The sequence below is a fragment of the Phyllobates terribilis genome, unplaced genomic scaffold (genome assembly GCF_046119375.1).
Source record: "Phyllobates terribilis strain yellow unplaced genomic scaffold, ASM4611937v1 Scaffold_1__5_contigs__length_1240528914, whole genome shotgun sequence".
NCBI classification, from domain to species: domain Eukaryota; kingdom Metazoa; phylum Chordata; class Amphibia; order Anura; family Dendrobatidae; genus Phyllobates; species Phyllobates terribilis.
Window position 1 is genome coordinate 364,681,292 of NW_027362761.1, and position 23,379 is coordinate 364,704,670.

The 23,379-nt window shown below is 41.7% G+C and overlaps 1 protein-coding gene across 4 annotated transcripts in view; it reads right to left on the minus strand.

Moving 5' to 3' along the window:
* Positions 1–23,379, minus strand: part of CUX2 (cut like homeobox 2) — a 642,716-nt gene that overhangs the window by 65,766 nt on the left and 553,571 nt on the right. For all 4 annotated transcript variants that reach the window (XM_073676344.1, XM_073676345.1, XM_073676343.1 and 1 more), the window contains 4 exons: positions 21,567–21,615; positions 21,359–21,458; positions 16,103–16,738; positions 15,503–15,604 (listed from right to left, as the gene is read on the minus strand). In XM_073676344.1, coding sequence (XP_073532445.1) covers positions 15,503–15,604; positions 16,103–16,738; positions 21,359–21,458; positions 21,567–21,615 — 887 coding nt within the window. The remainder of the gene's footprint in view (positions 1–15,502; positions 15,605–16,102; positions 16,739–21,358; positions 21,459–21,566; positions 21,616–23,379) is intronic.

Here is a 23,379-nt window from a genome sequence, read left to right on the forward strand (position 1 = left end):
GGGCAGAGCTGAGGGCACTCACTGAGGCGTGTAGAGTTGCAAAGGGTAAGAAGGCCAAATGTGTGTGTAGATAGTAGATCTTGCCTAAAGTCACATGAAAAACCTATAAACCACAGAGAGCGTAAGGGCCCTGATGAAGGCTCTCCTGTTACCAACTAAGCTTGGCGTGGTGAAGATAAAAGCTCACACTCGAGCTGACACCAATGAAGCCAGAGGAAATGCTTGTGCGGATGCTGCCGCCAAGGAAGCAGTAAAGAGGCCGAGAGTTGAGAGTCTAGCAGCGGTACAGACCGTGACCTCAGTGGCACCTGTCACTCCTGATATTCTTAAATCCCTGAAGAAACAGGGGGTTCAATAGGAAAAGAAGGAGTGGAGACGCAGGGAGCCCAGCTGACTGAGGAAGGTTTATGGAAAAAGGGCAGCAAGCTCTGCCTGCCACCAGCTCTTTACTCAGTGACAGCCCAGGTAATCCATGGACTAACACATTTGTCAAAAACAGCTATGTGTGCTTTGGTAGACAAGGTATGGGTGGCGCCAGGGTCCAGTACCCAGGCAGCCAGGCACACACAGTCTTGTATGACGTGTGCACAACAACGTAGGGAAAGCTGTGAAGACCCCGCAGAAACACACCCCTCGTCCGCTCTACCGTTCCAGAGATTGCAGATTGACTATATACAACTACCACGAGTAGGGGTATATGAGTTTGTGCTTGTGTGTGTTGATCTCTTTTCAGGTTGACCTGAGGCATATTCGGTGCAGAAAGCAACAGCAAAGGTTACTGCTCAAAAACTCATGAATGAGGTGGTATGTAGATATGAGGTTCCTGAAGTGATTGAAAGTGATAGAGGTACGCATTTCACTGGAGAGATCATGAAAGAGATCTTAAAGTCTTTGGGAATTGAGCAGGGTTTACACACACCTTATCATCCACATAGTAGTGGGAAGGTAGAAAGACTGAATGGGACATTAAAGTTAAAGATTAATAAGGCAAGAGAGGAAAGCAGCAAACCATGGACCGAATGCTTGCCTCTAGCTCTTTTCTCAATTAGGTACACTCCAAGAATAAGAACAGGTCTCAATCCATATGAGATACTTTTTGGTTCAGTACCTAGAACAGGGTTATATTTCCCACAGTCACTTCAGATGCAGAATGACAGCCTGACTAGCAATGTGCCAGCCTTGCATAATCGCCTAAACAGTGCATAAACAGGTGTATTCTTCCATTCCAGACCCTGAATCAGTGTCTGGAACACATGATCTCAAGCCTGGAGACTGGGTGGTCCTAAAAAGACACGTCAGAAAAAGCCTTGATCCAAGATTTGATGGGCCATTCCAAGTTGTTCTGACCACAGCAACTTCGGTGAAGCTTGAGGGAAAATCCACTTGGATACACGCCAGCCACTGTAAACGAGTCACTCCACCAGCAGAATGATGACCATTTTTACCAGTTCTAATGGGGATAGTGGTGGCATTGCCACTAGCAGAGACATTAAATGAAGTTCTGAATGATGACTGAGATAATATATTCATTAGACATCACCAAGTACTTTTAAAAGACATGGACACGAGTACATTAGCAAAAGACTGTTGGATTTGCACTCACAGTCCTGTGAGCTCCAATACTATGCCTTATTAAGCCATTCCAGTGACTGAAAGAAATGTTCTATTTGAGTAACCGCACTTTTCCCACTAAGCTAGATAACAACAGGAAAGAGAGCTGTAGGTTAGCCTGTAGCTGCATGGGTGACAGAGCCGTGGTTGTTGTTCAACAGGAGTGGTCTGCCTCTAAGACAGACAGGAATGCCTTGGGCTTCTAGTCGTGCTGACCTCTCCTGTTATCCGAACTTCACCTCTTGCAGCTGCATCCAGATAAGATCCAGAGACGTCGCTTTCTCTACAGTATTCTGAGTGTAACGGGTCTGTACTGACATCACACAGTGTGTAGTGGTCGATGCCACGCTTAATCCTGAGCTTCACTGTGTAAACGTCACCTTGAAAAGACTGATATCAGGTATTATGTCAAATGACACTCAGTATCAGGAAGAGATTGTGGACATATTAAGCTCCACCTTGTTGTCTAAATGGATTACTAGTCTATTCAATAACACTGTTATGGGAGCACCGGAGAGTTTGTACATTGTATGTGGACATCAGGCCTACAAGTGGTTACCTAATAACTTCACAGGGGTCTGCACACCGGCCTTCCTGACCCCATCAACCTTTATAGTGCCTCACATCAGAGTAAATGTTAAAGCAATCCCTCTACACACACTGTACAGACGAGCTGCAGACAATCCCAGACCCAATAGTAAACCTCATCTTGTAGAAATGGGGGTGGCAAATAAGATTGTGAGCAGCGTATTGATTTACCCGTCCATAACGCAGATGTGGGATAAGCTGGTAGAGGCGACTGATTATTGAGATGACCAGATCTTCCAGATGCTTGATGTCCTTAATGCATCTAATATAATACAGAAGCAGCTGATTGTAGTCACTGACAACACACCATAGTGCGGGACCACCTGACCGCTATGGAGGGATGTGTCAGATCATCGGTCCCGCATGTCGTCATTACATGACATTATGGGAAATCTCCAGGTTAGGACTGATATACAGAAGATAACCGAGATAAGGGATAAGTGGTTACAGGAACATGATGCAAACAAGAACTCCTGGTGGGAGAAACATTCTCTGTCCTGAATACCACTAATTGGTTCAAGGGTCTAGGTGGGGGGCTCTCAGGGATTATACATGTATGCAATTATTATTATTCTGCTTGTTGATATATGTAGCCGTAAAAGCGCTGATGTATGTTACATCTAAGTTACTCAGGTTTATATGTAAGGAAAACCGTGTCACAGAACCCCTGATTGTATACTATGGACCCCAGACAAGAACAGATCCATTGTTGTGATACAATTATAGGTGTTTAGGTAGGGAACTGAGGCGAAGCAGGTAGGAAAGTCCCGAGGACGCGACTAGCGCGCTCCTATATACCTACTGAAATGCCATAATTGGTCACAAAAGGGGGGAAATGTGAGAGAAAAGAATCCATCTTGTTTGTCTGTGGTATCCATTTTGTCTTCACTCTTATGTAATGGTCATCAGGTAACACTGAGGGGCAGTGAGGTTACACATTACTGTTCACTCCCCTAAGGTTACTATTGGTTCATAGGTCAGAGGGAACTATTCCTTTGTCTCTGACCCTATTTAAAGTGTCACATGTGTTAATAAAGCAGAAGTCTTTTTCTAGTACACCATTCCTGGCTGTGCTTTACTGATTTCCCGAACGCTCGTAAAACAAATCTTATTAATTTGGAGTTCGGAAGGCATAGAGGAGAGCATATTTCGCTCACACTACCTTCTAGTACTCCATGTCTCTTGGCCATTTTCTCTGTAGTCTCTGCCCTTAAATGAGTTAAATAATAGTGAGGTCCCTACAATATGAATAAGTGAGGGCACTCTCAAATGTACACAAGAGGCACCTCCAAAATTTCTAGAGGAGGGCACGTCAAAATGTATGTTACAGGGCCACACGAGGGCTCTCACAAAACTCAGCTTTCCTGCCTACTGCAGGCCCTCTGAACATTTGAATTTAGGGCCGCAGTATCACATGGTGGTGGAGGAGGAGGGTCAAGCCCAACGCTACAATGGGCACATTGTAAACTGCTATGGTATATGTATTCCACTATCTGAGTGTCAATGATGGAGGGACCGCCCAAATGTCTAAGTAACAGCTGTCCCTCCAAAACGCATGTTACAGAGCCACCCGAGGCCTCTCAGGTCAAAGATCAACATACCTACTGGTGCGTTCTAGCTGTGCTTGTAAAGTGCTGGGGAATAGCGAATTAAAAATGATGTATGACAGAGGGACCTACTAAATGTATAAGTCAGGGCCCTTCCAATTGTAAAAGGCGATTGCAAAAAAGCTACAACAGTATGCGTCAACAAAGGCTAAAAGGGATATTTTTGGGTTTCTCTGGTTTATTTAGCCGTATATACAAGTGATTAAGTAGGAAAAACTGTTTCTTAACCTTTTTGGCCTGTTAAATGCAATTTAGGTAAGGTTTGGTAGTTGTTCTTGTGTGTCTGTAAAAGTGGCGTAATACTGCAACAAACTTATTCCCAGAAACCATATGCGAGTCAGAAATGCATGCAGGCACATTTTCCAGACTCTTCCCATTCTGTTTCATCACTTTCCCATCCATTTCAGCCTTTTCCTCAGGCCCCCAGACCCCTTTGTAGGGTCCAGCAGAAAATTACTCGAATTCCCATTGACTTACATTGTACTCGCTATTCGGAACGAATACGTGATTATTACAAAGTACTCATTACGAGTATAGCGATTACGAATATTACGGTACTCGCTCATCACTATCCGTATGCCATCCGATTTTTAGGGATACATTACCATTCTGTAGCGTAGAACACTGTAAATAGTCCTGTAAATGATTGTAGAATAATAGTTGCAGAGAAAAAAAACGCATTGCATACGGATGTCATACGGATGCTAGGTGTGAAAAATTGCATTGTTCTCTCATGAAAATCGCATGACACTTGCATGACACTCGTCCGATTTTTCGGTCCAGATATCGTAACTTTTTTTTTCACACATATGGGTATGAGCCATTAGGATAATTGTGCAGTGTAAATGCACCTTCAGGCAACTTTAACATATGCTTAAGGGCGCAGTCGTATAAATAGGAACTGATCGGAACGCAGGGCAGACTGGCCGGAGCCTCGCCCCAACCTGACAGTGACCGCTGCATAGCAATACATGAAGCTGTCACACTCGAGTCAAAGAGCCGCCGGCCAGTCTGTGTACTGCGTTCCGATCTCAGTCCGATTTATACGCTGTCTGACTGCGCCCTTAGGGAATTCCATTTGTCTTATTGATTTTATGAATAGACAGGTGGAATTAATGTGGAAAGTGGATCTATTGCGTAACAAAGCAAATGGAAGCAGAGGGTCCCATTGATTAAAGGGGTCCGACTAGGTTCCATCATGGGTCGGTTTTTGGAATGGAAAAGAAAAAATGCCAGCATGTAGAACTATTTCTTAATTAAAAAACAGTCACATAACAGAACACTGACGGGTCCAGATGATTTTTCGTTTTTGTGATTTTGTAAATAAAAAACTGCAATTTCATCATTGTTTTTTGGGATTTGTCTTAACGGTATTTATTGTGTAGTAAAAAGGACCTGCAAACATAATTGCTCAGGTCAGTAAGATTATAGAGATAATAAATATGTATTTATGTGGTAAGAAAATCCGTAATTCTGCAAATAAAAAAATTTAGCTTGTTGTCACCATTTTGTGACAGCCATAGCTTTTTTATTTTTCTGCCAATGTCTATGGGCTTTTTTTTTGCGTGCCAAGCCGACTTTTTTTATTGATACCATTTTGGAGTAGATACGACATATTGATGGCTTTTTATTGCATTTTTTTCAGCAGTGTGGTGACTGGAAAACTGGCAAATCTGTTGTTTTGGCATTCAACATAGGTTTTAAATAATTTCATATTTTGTAAAATTGGACTTTTATAGATGAAGTGATACCAATTATGATTATTTTTATTTATTTCTTTTAAAAACTGGGAAAAAGATGTGCAGCTTGACATCACTTCAGCAGATGTGGCCGGCCGGTTTAAAGGCAGAGTGCTGGCCTGTGGCTGCTAAAGTGCCAGATGGCCAGTAGGACATATATCCCTCTATCCTCGGTCCACCTCTATCCCCAGCCCATGTTGGAGCACAGGTCAGTCGTTCTATGCTCGGCTGAAGATTCCCATGGACAACCTGGAGTTTGTAAATAGTAATGGCTATTGGTCAAATAGTGGGTCACAATCACTACATTCAAAACTATCAATGGTCATCTCATCCATATTAATAAAAATTGCCCATATTGAGATATCTTTATGTATCGAGAATCAGAGGGAGGGGCATGCAGCACTGAGAAAAAGCAGTCCCTTCTGCTCTGTGAAGCTGGATGCACAGAGGGACAGAAGCAGTAGAAAAATTACACAAAGGTACAAGAAAGATACGTTATGTTGGCCTTCTACTCTATATTAACAATAGTCATATCAGTAATATACTTAGTAAAAAATATTGCCATTTTTATTGTCATTAACTCACTGTATTCTGGGAGACATAACAGATTATCTTTTTTTCTGACACAGATGCTAGGGGTGTATTTTCAGGTTGTATTCTCTGTTTTAGCTTTATTTGGCACATAAAAAATAGGAGAATGTACAAAATATTATTTGCTCAGTTGTATTTTTTTATGTCACTCATAAATTTCCCAAAATTATATTTTACATTTATTGTTTATATTTAAAAAAATAAAAAGGTAAATTATTAGGCATAATGTGTTATTTTTTCATTTATTATATTATTGTTTACATAATAATCTTATTTATTCTTCTTTTGGGTAAAAACATTTTTTACCAATTATTTTATTAAACTTTTTTTAAATGTACTTATCTTACAGGGGAACTTTTTTTTTTTTCACATAATAATGCATTGGAATATTAGGCATTCCAAAGAGTCACTGCTTGGTCTGCCTAGCACTGGCACTGGTTGCTACAGTTTAAAGGGGTTTTCCCATGAACAAAAGTTGATTTTAATCAATAGATCTTGGAATAATAATAATTTCCACAATTGGCTGTTTTAAAATAAAATGTTCCTGTGCTGAGATAATCTTATAAATGTGCCCCTGCTGTGTACTGTGTAATGGCTGTGTCTGACCGTACAGGAACATGGTCTGATCATACCACAGCTCCTGGGCAGGGGAGGAAGCAAAAGAGTATACAGACATTACAGCAGGGGATCACAGCTGATTCTTTTTGTGGGGTAAAACATTCACTGTCTGTTTTTAAACAATGTTTTACTTCAAAGAAAGAATCATTTGTGATCCCGTGCTGAAATGTCTGTACAGTTTTTTTTTCACCCCCTTGCCAAGTAGATGTGGTATGATCAGACCATGTCCCAGCATGGTCAGAGAGTAAGAGTTTGTAGCCAGTTTAGAAGTTATCCCCTTCCACAGGATGAGTTATAATTTAACTACCTGTATGCTGCAAGATCTCCATTACTGAGAAAAGTGTCTGCAGAGCCCCGTCTGAATCAAGCAGCGGGGACTGGCAGAGACTGTACTGTACTCAGTGGTCTTCAGCAGTCCCATAGAGAATAAATGGAGCAAAGATGTGCATGTTTGACCTTTGCTCCAATCAGACAATATTGGTGGGGGTACCAGTGGTTGGGCCACCAGCAATCAGACCCTATCCTATGGCTGGGGATAACTTCTAAACTTAATACAAACCCTGTTGACTAATATTCCCAAGCAATTTTCCATGTCAGTTTTACCCAGTGTTTTCTCATTTAATATATAACGGTGGTATGTATTTTCTCTTCCCAAGTGCATACACTTACATTTATCAGGATTAAACCTTTATTTTATACAAATTACTAGCATATGTAAAAATACATATTTGATTAAAGCCTTTTATTTTCTTGCTACACATAAGCCCTTTTCTGTCTGTTTCCCCTCTGCAAGTGATATAGTCAGAAAATAATAAAAACACAAACAATCTTTCTGTAGTCATTTTTAATATTTTTTAGCTTTAAAGAAGCACTCAGTTTTGTGGATGCCTGCTCTTCCCACCTGACTGTTTATCACACTCTGCACCTCTTTTATACATAGTGTATTTAGTTTTATGCACTTCAAACTCCTGCTTACTTCTTTTTAGGCTATGTGCATACGTAGCGTTTTTGATGCATTTTCGTGGCGGTTTTTCCGCAGCGGAAACGCTGCGAAAACGCTTGTTAATAGGTCTGCCAGCTATAGCAATGGTAATCCTGATGTGCTGTGCACATGATGCGGAAATTTGTGCTTAGGATTACCACTGCGGTAAAAATAGCAGCATGACCATTGTTTGGGCATTTCCGCCGCAAATTCACGCCCATTGACTTGAATGGAACCGTAGCAAAACCGCATGTATAATATTTATGCCTGCGGATTTGTTGCGTTTCAATTAAAGCCAATAGCCGAAAGTTCACGGCGGAAACGTCGGAAAAGTGCGGGTGGTACTCAAGTGAGGAGAGGAGGACTACTACTCCTCTCATCTGACCGCCGCACCCGCTGATAACAGCGAGAGCGGGTCGGCTGGGGGGAGCAGTAGTCTTCACAGCCAAGCCGGCGTGCTCGTGGTAAAATATAAGAAAAAATAAAGTAAAAATAAAAAGAACCTTATACTCACCTGTCCGGCACCACCCGGTGTCCTCCTGGTCCCCGGCGGTACACTGCTCACTCCCAGCAGTGTACTGTGCTTACAGGACCTGCGGTCACGTGAGCGATCAGCTGATCAAACCTTCAGCGGCTCCTGATCGTGGCCATGTACCCAAACTCACCCGCAGCATGTCAATTTCTGTAGTGGACACGCTAGTCTTCGCTGCAGATTTTGACTGATTGAAGTGTCATTATATGCAGTGGATTCACATGTACCGACAACAAATGTGTGGCATTAGAACACTGCGTTTTGGTCGCTGCAAAAATACACTGCGTCCAAAGCGCTGCTGAGTGCTGATCGGGGGGATGTAGTGGCTAACGAAACACCTGTGAGCTGTTAATAATGGTCAGGGACCATGTTTGCAAATGGCACCGTCTTAGGCTAAAAATAGCAGCTCACAGTTGCCGCATAAATTACATGAATGGAAATGCTAATTAGATTGAGCAAATGGGATCAGCTGACACCTAGCTCTTTTGTTTGGTGATGATAAGGTGACAATCAGACCCTTTCATGACCAAACCTAATTAAAGTAAAGTAAAGAGTTAAATAAACACACAGACACAGAGCAAACACTTTATTTGAAATACAACAGACACATTATTTAATCATTTAAATTAACCAATATACTCACCCCAGTTCTGACGGTAATCCAAAGGTTTAAGCAATGTCCCACCAAATAACTTTATTTAGCTCCAAAAAGCATTCATTGATGTACAAAAATGCTTAAAAAAACTCTTCAAAAACAGCAACAAAAACGCGCGTTTTTTCCGCAGCGTTTTTCCTGCCAAGGAGATGCTGAAAAGCTCAGGAAATTTCTGCTTCAAATCCTGATCATGCGCACATAGCCTAAGCCTCCATCTTGAATTTGACCTATCACTCTGCTTCTTTCTCCATTATCCTCTGCTATCAATCCCTGCTACATCAGCAGAGCACCTCATGATCAGATACAATACCATCTCTACCTGCTGGCTGGGTGATTATCACCTCCTCTATATTTTCCTAAATGAGCTAATAGATTACCATTATTTAGTCAGGAGGCTGAACTGTGACCCATTCATTGTACCTGTGTGACATCATCTTCATGAACTCTTTTTTTCCCCCTGCCTCTATGAAGAAAGTGTGTGGTGCATTCCATGCAATTTTATCATACATAGCATGGTGGCTCAGTGGTTAGCACTGCAGCCTTGCAGCGCTGGAGTCCTGGGTTCAAATCCCACCAAGGACAACATCTGCAAGGAGTTTGTATGTTCTCTCCATGTTTGTGTGGGTTTCCTCCCACACTCCAAAGACACATACTGATATGTAATGCAGATTGTGAGCCTCAATGGGGACAGTGCCGATATTGTCTGAGAAGTGCTGGAGAATTAATGGTGCTATATAGGTGAGTAAAATAAATAACATAAAAATAAATACAGGAAGTTCTGATAGCTGAAATGGGGACCTCCCAAAGACAGCAGCACTTTTGCTGCGTTTTTTTCCGCATGCAAAACCTGCTGTCTTGGCAGTAAAGAAGCAACATCAAAAAAACAAGTTTTAATGATTTTTTTGCGTTTTTGTCAGTGTACATTTGTCTCTTCTTCATGCTGATAAAGTTTAGTGCATAAAAAAAAATGTGATTCAACTTCCTCAGGTGTTGGCACCAAAAACGCAGCAACACCTGATAACTGCATTTTTTGTTGCGTTTTTGCGCTACCTATTGCTTTCTATGGGTGAAAAAACGCTGATGACAGAAGTGACATGCTGCATTTTGCAAAAACGCAGCTCTTTGACAAAACAGTAAGGAAAAAAACCCAAGGTGTGTGCATGAGATTTGGGAAAATCTCATAGACTTTGCTGGTACTGTAAAACGAAGCTGACAATTTGCATAAAAAATGCAGCAAAAAAACGCTGCAAAAAAGCAATGTATGAACATAGCCTAATTCTCAAGGGGGGGCGTCACTATGGGATCACATGACGAGAAGTATATAATGAATTTTTAGATAGAAAATAAGGTTATACTAGCTGAATAAATTATACAGGGAAACTAGTGACAGAATGGAGTGTAAAAAAGCAAACAAAACAGAGTTAAGCTGGTTTCACACTTCCATATATTTCCGTTAAAAAACGGTAACGGAGATATCCGTGTCCCATGTGTCCGTGTGTATCATACGTGTGGCAACCGTGTGCCGCATTAGGAGCACACTTACTGGCATTTGGGAATCAGTGTACAGTTAGCGCTGTTCCCAAGCACCGGGTGCTGAACGCTGTCCTCAACACCAGAAGGGACAATGATGAGGGTAGTAGTGTCTGCTCCCGCAGTGTCCACCTGTAAAAATAAGAATAAAATAAAAAATCCTTATACTCACCTGTCCTAAGTGTCCCCCGCGGTAATCCATGCGACCGATCAGCAGAGGAGCCAGGGAGAATGAGCTGCTGCAGCGAGTGGCCCCAGAGCTCTGCTCAAATCATAAGCGGTGTCCTGTTACTCAGGGAGCGCAGCGGAGGTCCGGGGCCCTGCTCGCTGCAGCGGCTCATTCTCCCCGGCTCCTCTGCTGATCGGTCGCATGGATTACAGCGGGGGACACTTAGGACAGGTGAGTATATGGATTTTTACTTTTATTCTTATTCTTACAGGTGGACACTGAGGGAGCAGACACTACTACCCTCATCATTGTCCCTGCTAGTGCTGATCGGAGCGCCGGCAGGGGACTATGATGAGGGCAGCGTTCAGCACTCGGTGCTTGGGAGCAGCGCTAACTGTACTGCTGATTCCCAAGCGCCGGTATGTGTCACACGGAAGGCATTCATGTGCGGTACGTGTTTACACGGACCCATTGACTTGAATGGGTCCGTGTGATCCGTGCTGTCGTCCAAAATTGGACATGTCTCTGTGTGGATCACACGGACACACGGTCCATGTAAACACACTGACATGTGCGCAGACCCATAGATTTGAATGGGTCTGCATGTGTCATTGTGGAAACTGTCACCACACGTACTGGAAATACTGACGTGTGAAAGAGGCCTTATACTTTAACACCAATGCTTCCCATGTTTACTAATAGACTCCGAAATCACACAATCAGTAGAGCTTATGTGATGAAACCAATAAATGAAAAGCAGCACCACCATCCAGCAATCATTTTCCAAAGCTGAGTTTTTACCCCAGAAAAAATAAGAGATAAACAGCAGCAGGTTTGTATGCAGTTTTGCATTTGAAGTTCTTTGGAGCTAATCATCGACTTTTCAGCACAAAGTCCTCGTAAATAATGAATACACTACAAAGTAATAACTCAATCATTATCTTGTGACCATATTTAAAGGGGATGTGAATGGGGAATAAAAACTCGTGGAGTTGCAGTGGACTCTGTATTTTCTGTACCTTTGAGCGAGACCGTAGTGCCACAGAGGAGCAGTCCAGGCTGTATAAGAATTGTGCTGTGTATGGACTTCTTTTCTGACATATAGAGGTAGAACTGTCCCAACGCAAACACAACGCATTGTACTGCTGATTTGTAAATTCATCTTACTATAGTCCCACAGTGAAGCTAGGATTTGTAAACTTACCTTCTTTTTTTTTTTTTTTAAAAAAAAAAAGGTTTTATTTTCCATTTGTTAAGCACAATGAAAATATTAACAATAACAACCATTAGAGTCAATAAGTAGCATCAATGTCCACTGAAGCCAGAGCAATGTCTGAATTTACATCAGTATAATGTAGTTGCATAGAACGAATTAACAACAACTAAAGAATCATATGCACACACTCAGTGCATACAACCTCATACACAACACACAATCATACCAGTCCCCATGCCCATCACCCTTCCCCCTAAAATGTCATTAAGTATAACCTTATGCAGATATAGGATACAACTGCATTTATAAAGAGAGCTCTACTGGGAATCCTATTGGGCAGTGTCTGCTATTGCTAACCAACGTCCACATATCTTATCAAATTTATAAGCATATCTGCTATTCGTATAAAGGACTTTACATAGTGGAATATATTTATTGACTAATTGCAGCCAGTGGAGCATACTGGCAACTTCTGTGGATTTTCATGACATTATAATTATTTTTCTAGCACAGAAAAACAGAATTCTAAAAAAAAAAAGAGTCTGTGGTAGGACCCACCATTACGCTCATCTATAATACCCAGCAGGCACACTTTAGGGGACAACACTCTAGGGAATTCAAAGTGTTCATGAAGAAACAGAAGTAGCTCAGACCAGAATGGAAGAATTTTTGGACAGGAACAAATTAAGTGTAGAAAAGAGCCCACCTCCGTTTGACAATGAAAACACATATCATCCAGAACCATCCCAAACCTCCTCAACCTTTCTGGGGTATAATAAACTATTTCAACATGTGATCCCTTGCAGTTAAGCTGACGTGCTGAAGGATAAAAGAGATTCTAGCTCAATAAAATAATTTTTAAAAAACAACGTATTGGCTTATTTTGCACTATGCACTTTACCATATCTCTGTATAAGTGATCTCTGCACCTTATGTCTCTATGCATAACTGATGGTGATATTAGCTATTGATTTCTTTGGATCATTATTTTTCAAATGTGGCATTGCCCCTAAACATGTTTTCATTAATATATGCACTTTAGCTATTATTGGCCTGCGAAATATCCTATTAGTTGAGGCCACTACTATTATCTGCCCTGACATAGAGCTAATATTAGCAAATAATTTTCAAGTTGTCATTCTCATCGATATACATGGATCTTGTATAATTAAGCTATTTTGCTTTGTCTCCCTCCATTGGAGGTTTTGTCCCACCCTGTCTATTTGTATGTTATTAATTTTTAATTGTACTAATAAAAATTATTATTTTACTGCGCTACAATCTTTTATTCTGCAGCACGTCTGCCTAGCTGCAAGGGATCACATGTTGAAATGCTTAATGTCGAAGTGTCTAACACCTAATTTTCTTAGGACTGTTTTTGATTAAGTATAATAAACTATGTTTAGAACTTTTTTGTGGATCAAACAGTCCCTAGCATTCACCACCGGAGAATAACATGTATCTTCCATCTCTTCCCATTCCTCCACCGTCAAGTCCGGTATATCCACCACCCATTTCACATAAGCCTTATCATAAGGCTTGACAACAGATGATTGGAGAAGAGAATATGCTTGTGTGAGGGGTTTAGGTAAATCAGAGGTCCCCAAGAGCCCTCCAATCTTGAAAAGCCTAGGGATATTAGCGCTTTTTCAAACTGCGCACACACTGTGTAACAAGAGGTTTTTTGTATAGGAACTTAGCAGTATCAGGAACCCCATATCTAGCTTGGAAATACTCAAAAGGTAAGCAAATCAGAAGTATCTGAGAAAATATGAAAGGTGAATATGACCACAGAGGACCACATCAGTCAGAGAATATAAACTTGGAAGGTGAGAATTAAATCAAAGCAACACCCTTGACGACACTAGTGGAGTATCCGAGCCCCTCAATATACAGTGACATGTAAAAGTTTGGGCACCCCTGGTCAAAATTACTGTTATTATGAACAGTTAAGCACGTTGAAGATGAAATGATCTCTAAAAGGCTTAAAATAAAAGATGACACATTTAGTTAGTTTTTTAGGCAAAAAAATAATATAAAAAAATATATATTTTCATTTTTAAACATTTGAAAAATTACAAAAAAGGAAAATCGGCCGATGCAAAAGTTTGGACACCCTTGGAGATATGTGTACCAAGGTTTCAGACCTTCATTAGCCTGATAGGGTCTTGACTTGTTCATTATCATTGTAAGGAAAGGCCAAGTGATGCAAATTTCCCAGCTTTATAAAAACCCAGCCTCCTCTAACCTTGTGCCAAAAAACAACAGCCATGGGTTCTTCTAAGCAGCTGCCTAGCACTCTGAAAATAAAAATAGTGGAGGCCCACAAAGCAGGAGAAGGCAATAAGAAGATAGCAAAGTGTTTTCAAGTTGCCCTTTCCTTAGTTTGAAATTTAAATAAGAAATGACAGTTAACACAAACATTGAAGGTCAAGATAAGGTCTGGAAGACCAAGGAAAATTTCAGTGAGAGTTTCTCGTAGGATTGCTAGAGAGGCAAATCAGAACCCCCAGTTGACTGCAAAAGATTTAGCAGACTCTACGAGTTTTGGTACATTGTTCTATTGTTCAGAAACACCTTAACAAATATGGCCTTCATGGAAGACTCATCAGAAGAAAACCTCTCATGCATCCTCACCATTAAATTTTAGCGTCAGAAGTATGCCAAAGAACATCTAAACAAGCCTGATGCATTTTGGAAGCAAGTCCTGTGGACCGATGAGGTTAAAATAGAACTCTTTGCCACAATGCTCAAAGCTATGTGTGGACAAAAAAGGGAACAGAATTTCAGGAAAAGAACATCTTGGCAACCCTTAAGCATGGGGGAGGATCAATCATGTTTTAGGGTTGTGTTGCAGCCAAATGGCACAGGTAACAGGTAGAGGGAAGAATGGATTCAATGAAATTTCAACAAATTCTTGATGCAAACATAACACCATCTGTAAAAGTTGAAAAAAGAGGATGGCTTCTACAAATGGATAATGATCCTAAACACAAGTAAAAATCCACAATAGACTACCTCAAAAGGCGCAAGCTGAAGGTGCATGCAAGACGACCCAGGAATCTCACAGAACTGGAAAAATATTCCAAGGAAGAATGGATGAAAATCCCTCAAACAAGAATTGAAAGACTCTTGGCTGCCTACAAAAGCATTTACAAGCTGTGATACTTTCAAAAGGGGGTGCTACTAGGTACTAACCATGTAGGGTGCTTAAACTTTTGCATCAACCCATTTTCCTTTTTGTAATTTTTAAAATGTAAATGATGAAAATATATATATATTTTTGCCTAAAATACAAAGGAGATGATCTTTAACTTTAGGCCTTTTAGAGATCACTTCATCTTCATCTTGCTTAACTGTTCACAATGACAGTAATTTTGACCAGGGGTGCCCAAACTCTTACATGCCACTGTATTCTGTGTTATTGTCCAAACTCTAGCTACCATCTTAAGAGTGCTTGGAGTTAATGAGACTGCATTATGTCTGTAGAGTAGGTTAGTTAACCCTTCATATAGTAGGTTCGTTAACCATTCTATAGAGTAGATTAGTTAACCCTTCAACCCATCAATGCTCCTGCTCCATCAATATTTATCCCCCAATGAGCGTACAATAACTGAGCGACCAGGAAGTACAAGAATAAGTTAGGAGCCTATAGGCAACTCACCTCCTTTTTGAGACTGAATCTCCTTTTTTGCTTGTTCCAGAATATTTTTGATGGCATCATCTGATCCCGTTTCTGGCGTTCGGATTCTTGGAGTAATACTTCCTAAATAAAGATAAAGCAAAGTCATTACAAATTTAAGGTGTGCATAGTCATAAATAATCCCGCTTCACTCACCAATCAGTCAAGCATTCTAAATTTTGCTATCATGACCCTAGTCAGAAAGTGCCACAACCTGTATTTACCACAATTGTTTTTTTTATATACAGTAGATTACCCTTATATTGTCCAATATGTACTTTAGATAAGTTAATGTAATGATTGTAGTATTTAACAGTAATGACCCTGAGAAATTTTAAAAAGTAAACATCAAAGTGTGGCAGCTATGGCCTATGAAGTTTTGACATCAGTGAGGGCTACAGAGGTTTGGCCCCCAATGAATAAAATGTTTATAGCATATTTGAACAATATGCTAGACTTTTTTTAAACTACAGAACTAAAATAGGAACTGAAAGTAGCTGTACCATCAGCTATGTGTGAGGGTACAGAGTAGTACTTTGCCATCCTGTAATACAGGATGTATTTCTCCTACAGACCACTTACCTCTTTGCCGCACTTGAATTGTTCTTAGTGCCAAAACATTCTGCTCATCTGAAATAAACTGCTTCATCTTAATGAAAGGTTCTTTCCCTTTTACAGTAAGTTTTCGCCAAGGCTTGGGACGAGCCAGAATCTCACTTACTGAACCCTGGGAGAGGCCCAGGACATAGTGACCAAATACTCGTTGTCCAATATTATGTTTTAATAGCTGCTCCTTAACTTGAAAAGCAATTTCAGAAGTTTCCAGATGTTCATCATCCATGGAACTGGAGTTGGTAACTTCGGACTGATCACTATGTGGGCTAGAATCGTGATTGCCAGTGGACTGATGATTGTTGGGGAGAATATTGGCCTTTAATGTGTAAAATGGAGATTGAAATGCAAGCATGTGGTTACTTTCAGTCTTGAGCATTGGGGAGGTTACTTGATTTTTGAGGGCTGATTCCCCTACTAATTGTTCATTATCACTGTAAACAGAAGATGGGCAAAAGGTCCTAGGAACTTTACTTCCAAGTGATGTTTCCAGCACAGACTGAGAAGGACTGGGTGTAGAGACACCATCTCTTGTCAAAGGGGAAACAGAGTATGGCCTTTCAGCTGTCACAAGATCTTTTGTGGCTTCTTGAGAATGATGTTCATCTAACAAGGTCACAGAAACAAGACTTTATAATCATATCGAATGCAAGTCAAATAATAGTGGCTAGCTGAAAACATGAAACATAATGGTTCTTCATTTTTACTATTTCATTTTTACTATTTTTTTATTTTCTACTTCTGTCTGTTATGAAATTATCAGCATATCTCCAAACTTCCAGTACTCCTTAAAAAGGTTTTCCCAAAAGATAGGAAATAAATTGCTGAGGGTTCCACTGCTACAACCCCCAAGCGATCCCGAGAACGAGACACCAGAACTCCGAAAACAGGGTTCAGTAGAGCTTTATCTTGAATGGAACATATGTGCACGTGCTCGACCTCACTCCATTAATTTTTAATGGAACTCCTGGTAAGAGCTGAGATCAGTATTCGTCTTTTTTTGGCAGTCCCATAGACAATGAATATATTGTAGGCCAGGCATGAGCTCTTCTGCTCCACTCAAGACTGGGCTCTACAGCCTGTTCCCAGGGTTCTGGAACTCCACTCTCAGGACCGCAGGGGGTCCCAGTGATGAGACCCCCTGCAATCTGGAAATAATCCCCTATCCATTGTTTAGGGCTAACTGACAATTTTGGGAATAGCAGCACAGTTATGCTCAGAACTTTAAATGCATGACAAGTAAGAAATAAATGAGAAACGTTGTTACAAAATCAATTGGGCAATGAGAATTAGTAGTAAAGTGTTATACACCACATTATATAAAAAAGTTGCATCTGAAATGAATAATGCACAGATTAAAAGGTATAGCTCTACCACTATTTATTGTATACACAAGTTGGCCCTGTATAAGCACAAAGCAAAAAAACTTGCTGAAAGACTGGACACTGCCAGAATCAGCTGCAATATACCAACTCCAGAAGCATAATCAAACAAACAGGAAAAGAGGAGCTAAATGGTAGCTCTACCATCAAAAAGTTTAACATCACATCAAAAAGGGTCTTCCAGCATCCTTTGGCCCTTCCAAGTCAATTCCTGGTAAGGTTTCTGATATTTTATTTGACTATGGGCACATTCTAATGTTGCTGCAGACTGCTGCTTATAAATGCATACTATTATTGCCCATAGCCTGTATTTATTTACTCTGTTCACCTTACTCAGGTTTCCTAATCCCACTGGTTACATCTCCATGCAGTGGGTATGGTTTTGCGGGCCAATGGGTGCTGTGTGTTTCTGACATCATGCACCTCTGTTCATCTATGCTATGATCCAATTATTTATAATGTGATGTTAAACTTTTTGATATAATAAAAATATTCACTGTTTTCTACCATTTAGCTCCTCTATTCCTCTTTGTTTCACTATTTATTGTAGTTTCATTAGGTGTATGTGTATTGTGATTCAAGTCACACGCTTCTGTTAGAAAACAGCAAAGTGTGAGACTCTCTTTTTTATTGATATGAGCTGAATAGACCACAGGTTGGAGATTTATGTTGCTAATAGACATAAAATTACACAAGACAATTAGTTGCTGAGCACAGTTCTTGCACTTATTGTCATAGTCTAACTTGACTTGGTAGTAATGGTGGTTTGATGGTGGATGAATTCTGCAGTTGAATAGGGGAGCAGTGTCACACTTTCATAAATGATTTTGAGGTTCATGAGTTGTTACCCAAAATGGAGCACATCAGGGAGATGCATTAACGTAAATGTAAGAAGATGGAAGTTGTATCCACATTCCCCCTTGTTGATATGTGCTGTGATGTGATGCATTATAATTGTTTACATTGTTATGTGATAGCGTTGTGTTCTGCCCAGCAACAGGTAGTGAGTAAGTATGGATAGAGTTAAGAGTTAGGACAAGCCCGGAGGGGCTATTTAAGAAGATCAGAGAGGACTTCCTGGTAATGAGTCAGACCTTTGGTCTGAGTATTCAGCAGCAGCGCCTGAGTTGGCTGTCCCCAAAGTGAGTGGAGACTGAGGCAGTGGATAGCGTGACCCTGAGCAGAGAAAGGAAAAGCGATAGAAGGACAGAGTGATTTACCGGAGATGGGTCCTGGGACAGGACACCTAGCAGTACGGCCCGAGTTTACAACACAGAAAGGTAACAGGCCAGGACAGAACAAGGAACGTGAGATGAAGATCGTACCCTGAGCGAAAATTCCAAGGCGTCAGCAAGCAGAGTAGCTAAGTACCGGCCATAGTGGGGAACTAGTTCCCCTATGGGAAAGGAGGACATGGAACCGTGGGATGAAGTACAGGACTCTCACTTAATGGACTCAAGTACAGTGCTGGGTGATGATGAAGGCAAAGCAACTTAGGGATAGAAGCAGGTAGGCCTGGAAGAGGTAGAAAGACTGTGTGTGAATATGCTCCATGTTGTAAAGGAAACGTTCGTGAAGTTATGCACCCGCTAGCTATTGTACATATTCGCCACCAAGTTACTGTTCAGTAAAAGACTGTTTATTGCTGACTGGTGGTCTCCCTCACTGAACTTTTCAAAATCTGGAACTGGCCTGTCAAAGTCACCGGCATCATGCGGCCTGCAAGGGCGTAGCGACCCCCGTAGATGAAGCCCACAAACCCAGCCAGGACCCCCATCTTCATTTAGCGTGTCGGGGAGTAGAAGACGAGTACCTCGCCCACAGATACTGCACCGCGTTACATAATTATGCCACTTATACGGCAAAACTGTATTACGAACAGCAAGTGTGGACAACCCCCTTTAGGGCACCGCCACCAACACTTTAAAGAGGATCCATCACAAGGGAAAAAAGTGTCCAGATTTTACTCTTATTTAATTCCTGCTGGTCTTGAGTATCACATTCCCTTAGTAAAGATTATGATAATTAGCACTAAATAACAAGGCCCATATATCTGAAGCCTGTGGTGGATTAAACAAAACAAAACAAAAAAACAGAATACTCAGGGGAGCAGCGGGAATAAATACAAGCAATAGCAGGCCACCTCTGACCTGGTGACAGGCCACTCTAACTTACATGGGCAGCTGTTAAAGTTTGTGCTATTTGCAGGGGCCTTGGCTTTTCAGTAGCAAAAAATGCAGCTAGTTTATGGATGTTTTGAGGAAAATGGTCTACAGAGCATAAGGATGTATCTGGCATTGTTAAGTAGTGTGCACTGTATTCCCAATCAGCGTGCCACACTGCAAATACAGCTTTAATCATTTTTTTTAGTTTATTCATTGCTATATTCCACCAATATATATTGCATGGCTGTAGAGAGATTGCTACCATTTACATCAGTTCCTGCCCCTGTGGCGCCCTGCTGTGCATTGGTGCCATAGATCCTAGAGGGGTGCATGGACGGATTCCTCCACAAGAGGCCCTCATAGCATTCACACACCTCCACCTTCCACCTCAGACCAGCAGAGGGAGCCCGGATAGGGATATAAAAAGGGAAGGTGGAGCTAGGATATGAGTCTAGAGAACAGTTTCCTCAGGGGCAGAGGTAGTTCCAGTCCCTCTAGAGAGAAAGTTCAGACTCATAAAGCTCAGACTAGTGAGCCAAAGCCATAAGAGCAGTGAAGAGTAGCGAGGCATACTGCCAGAGTGAAGCCTAGTCAGGGCCCTGAGCGCGGCCGAAGGCAAGTGGAGTAAGCGAGCTACATAGGGGGCAGAGGAGCTTAGCCAGCTCACCCCAAGACCATATACCGGACACCGGGTCAGTGTCTGCAAGGATCTCTAGGACCAGCAGAAACATCTGGAACCCCTGGCGAACTACATGTCCCAGGAACACCAAAAGCTGACTGTCATACCAGGGTCAGGAATCACAGAGGCCCAAGAGACCAGGAAGTGTGATCTCCAACGGAAGGCCCTACCACCAGGTCAGCAGGTGCAAGACAGAGACCAAGTTAGGCCTAGCTCCAGGTAGGTCATAAACTTAACAGGAAAAGGCAAGAAACAGGAGACCCCACACCCGCTCACTGGGGAGAGTCCTGAAATGCACCCTTCACCCTACAGTGCCCTGGATCGTGCCTGAAACACCACCAGTAAAGGTACTGAAGTGAACTGTCGTGTGTGTGCCTATTCTTCCTCTGACCCGGCTGGGTCCCCTCTGTCCTGCATCCCTTTTCCTACGCTGCCCTGAGGCCCCGCTCCACCTGTGGGGAGCCGCAGCAACTAAGCTGCCTGGCCACCGGCCTCAGAGGACTGTAGCAGCGCTGGTGATCCTCACCAGACACCACGGGTAGCGTCACGAACTTTTCCTATCCCATACACCTTTCCCCCATGATCCATTCCTTGTTTTTTTTAAGAGCGACCCCAGGGTACGGCCCCGGGAGCCGGCCACCGCGGCATCCCCCAAAACCAACAAGGCCCAGGCGCCGAGTCATCCCCATCCCCTGGGCGCATCACCCACAATAGAAAGTGACCTGAATTGCCTCTACTGTGTATGAAATGGAGAAATTAGATTTTGGTGCTAGGTGTCAGGAATGAATGTGACTGCAATCCATGTGGAATTAATGCTGTGGGATATGTTTGTCTTATATAATATTGTATATTACATATATTTGAGAGTAATGTAAATAAATAAAATCATATTAGCAGTGCAATATTGAGGGGATAGATTATAAAAATGTAGGATAATCATTCATTTGTTGAATGGGTACTGTTGGTCTGGGCCCATTTAGAACCAGAATTTCGCACATACCACAGCTGGGGATGATGCTCTGCTTTCCTGGTAGATAGGTCTGTGCGGGGTAAAATGCTTCTTTTTTGATTGATACGTTTTCTTCTGACTTGGAGGTCTCCTGCATTAAACAAGTGGCGTACTTTAATAGGGACTGATAAATATATCCATCAATGTGTAAATAGTATTTTATAGTAATTTTGCATTAAATATTTTTCAGAATACGTACTATGGTTAGACCACAGCTGGATGTAGCAGACTTCATAGCTTTCAATATGCTGCAAGAAAAGAAACAGAATTGTACTTGATGTCATAAAACCGCATGCTACCCGAATAAAGATCTGAACAAAAATCAGGGATTAATCCAGTAACAATAGCGGACAGCAGCAGACAAGTTCTGTTCTGCCACTCAATACAAGTTGTTGAAGATGAGATATTTACACTGTTGTGTTATGTATTTTTTAGTCATAAAAGAAAATACAAACTACTTAATGCTCTATTGCTTGTTTTGTGAACTACAACACTCAATTTACTGTAGACTGGGTAGTTGAAGTTACTGAAGATCTCTTTTCATCTTGGCTTTAGAAGATTGCTGTCCTCTTGACAACAGAACGATATGGATCTTTAGGCAAGGTCATCAATATCAACTTGGGTCCGACATCTGGCACCCCTACCGATCGGTTGTTACCACGTCAGATGTAAACAGTGAAAGGAGCCAGGACAGCACAGTCAATGGACGATGCTGAGAACTACAGCCTAGCTCCTTCTGAGATGAACAGGAGCTCAGAAGAATTTCACAGCAATGGCCACTACACATTGAAAAGAGCTGTGCTGTTCTGGCTCCTTTTACAGTTTACATTATCGGAGAAGGAAACAGCCAATCAATGGGGATGCTGGGTGTCGGACCCCCACTGATCTGACACCCCTTTTAATTGTAGCCGGTTGACCAGATTCCGTGAACTATAGCCAGAGAACCCTTTGGTGTCCAATGACGCAGGGTCAAAATTTAAAGTTTAGCGATTTTAAGCAAAAATTCCATTTTTTGACCACTCTATTACACAGTTAAAAAAAAGGCTTTCTAAATACAGTAAAATTATTTAATCCAGCATCTAATAAACCAGAAAATCTGACTGATAATCCATCACTTGTTCCAACCAGAACTGCCCGATTATGTGATTTCTCAATGCCAGAAGCAGAAAACAAAAGAGAATAAACCTTAGTAGAATTCCCTAATTAAAAGCAAGGTTAAGGCTATGTGCCCACGATGCAGAAATGCTCCAGATTTTTTCCTGAGCGTTTCTGCATCTCCCTGGCAGAAAAAACGCATGCGGATTGTACATGCAGATTGTACATGCGTTTTCCTGCCAGGGACAAGCAGAAGTGAAGTGTTCTTCACATGCATTTCCGCATGCGGGTTGTCAAGCGCTTTCCAAGAGATTTTAGCATCACTTGGAAAAGTGCTTCACAACTTGGTCACACTATATAAATCCATGCAAATGGCATGGATTTATATAGTGTGACCGTAAAGAATGGTAAAAAATAAAAAAATAAATATTACACTTACCTTATGATGTCGCCCGGAGTCTTTATTCGATCCGTCCTGGCTTGCCGGCAGCTCGCGGTACACTGAAGGACCTGCCGACGTCAGCGGTCGCGTGACCCGTCACATGACTAAATGACGTCAGCGCAGGTCCTTCAGTCCACCGCAATCTGCCGGCAAGCGAAGACAAGCACACAGGGGCCATCAGAAGGTAAATATAATATTTATTTTTTATTTTATTCTTTTTTTTACAGGTTCTATGGTACCCAGGTCTGGAGGAGAGTCTTCTCTCCTCCAGACCCGGGTACTATCCGCACATTGAAACGCATGGATTCCGCATCTACAAGTCAATGGCGGCGAAAACGCAGCGCTTCCGCAAAATAATTGGTAGTGCTGCTTTTTTTTCCGCAATGATAACCCGCAGCGGAAATTTTTGCAGCTTGTGCACAGCACATGCGGATTATCATTGGGGAACATGGCAGACCTTCTACCATGCATTTTT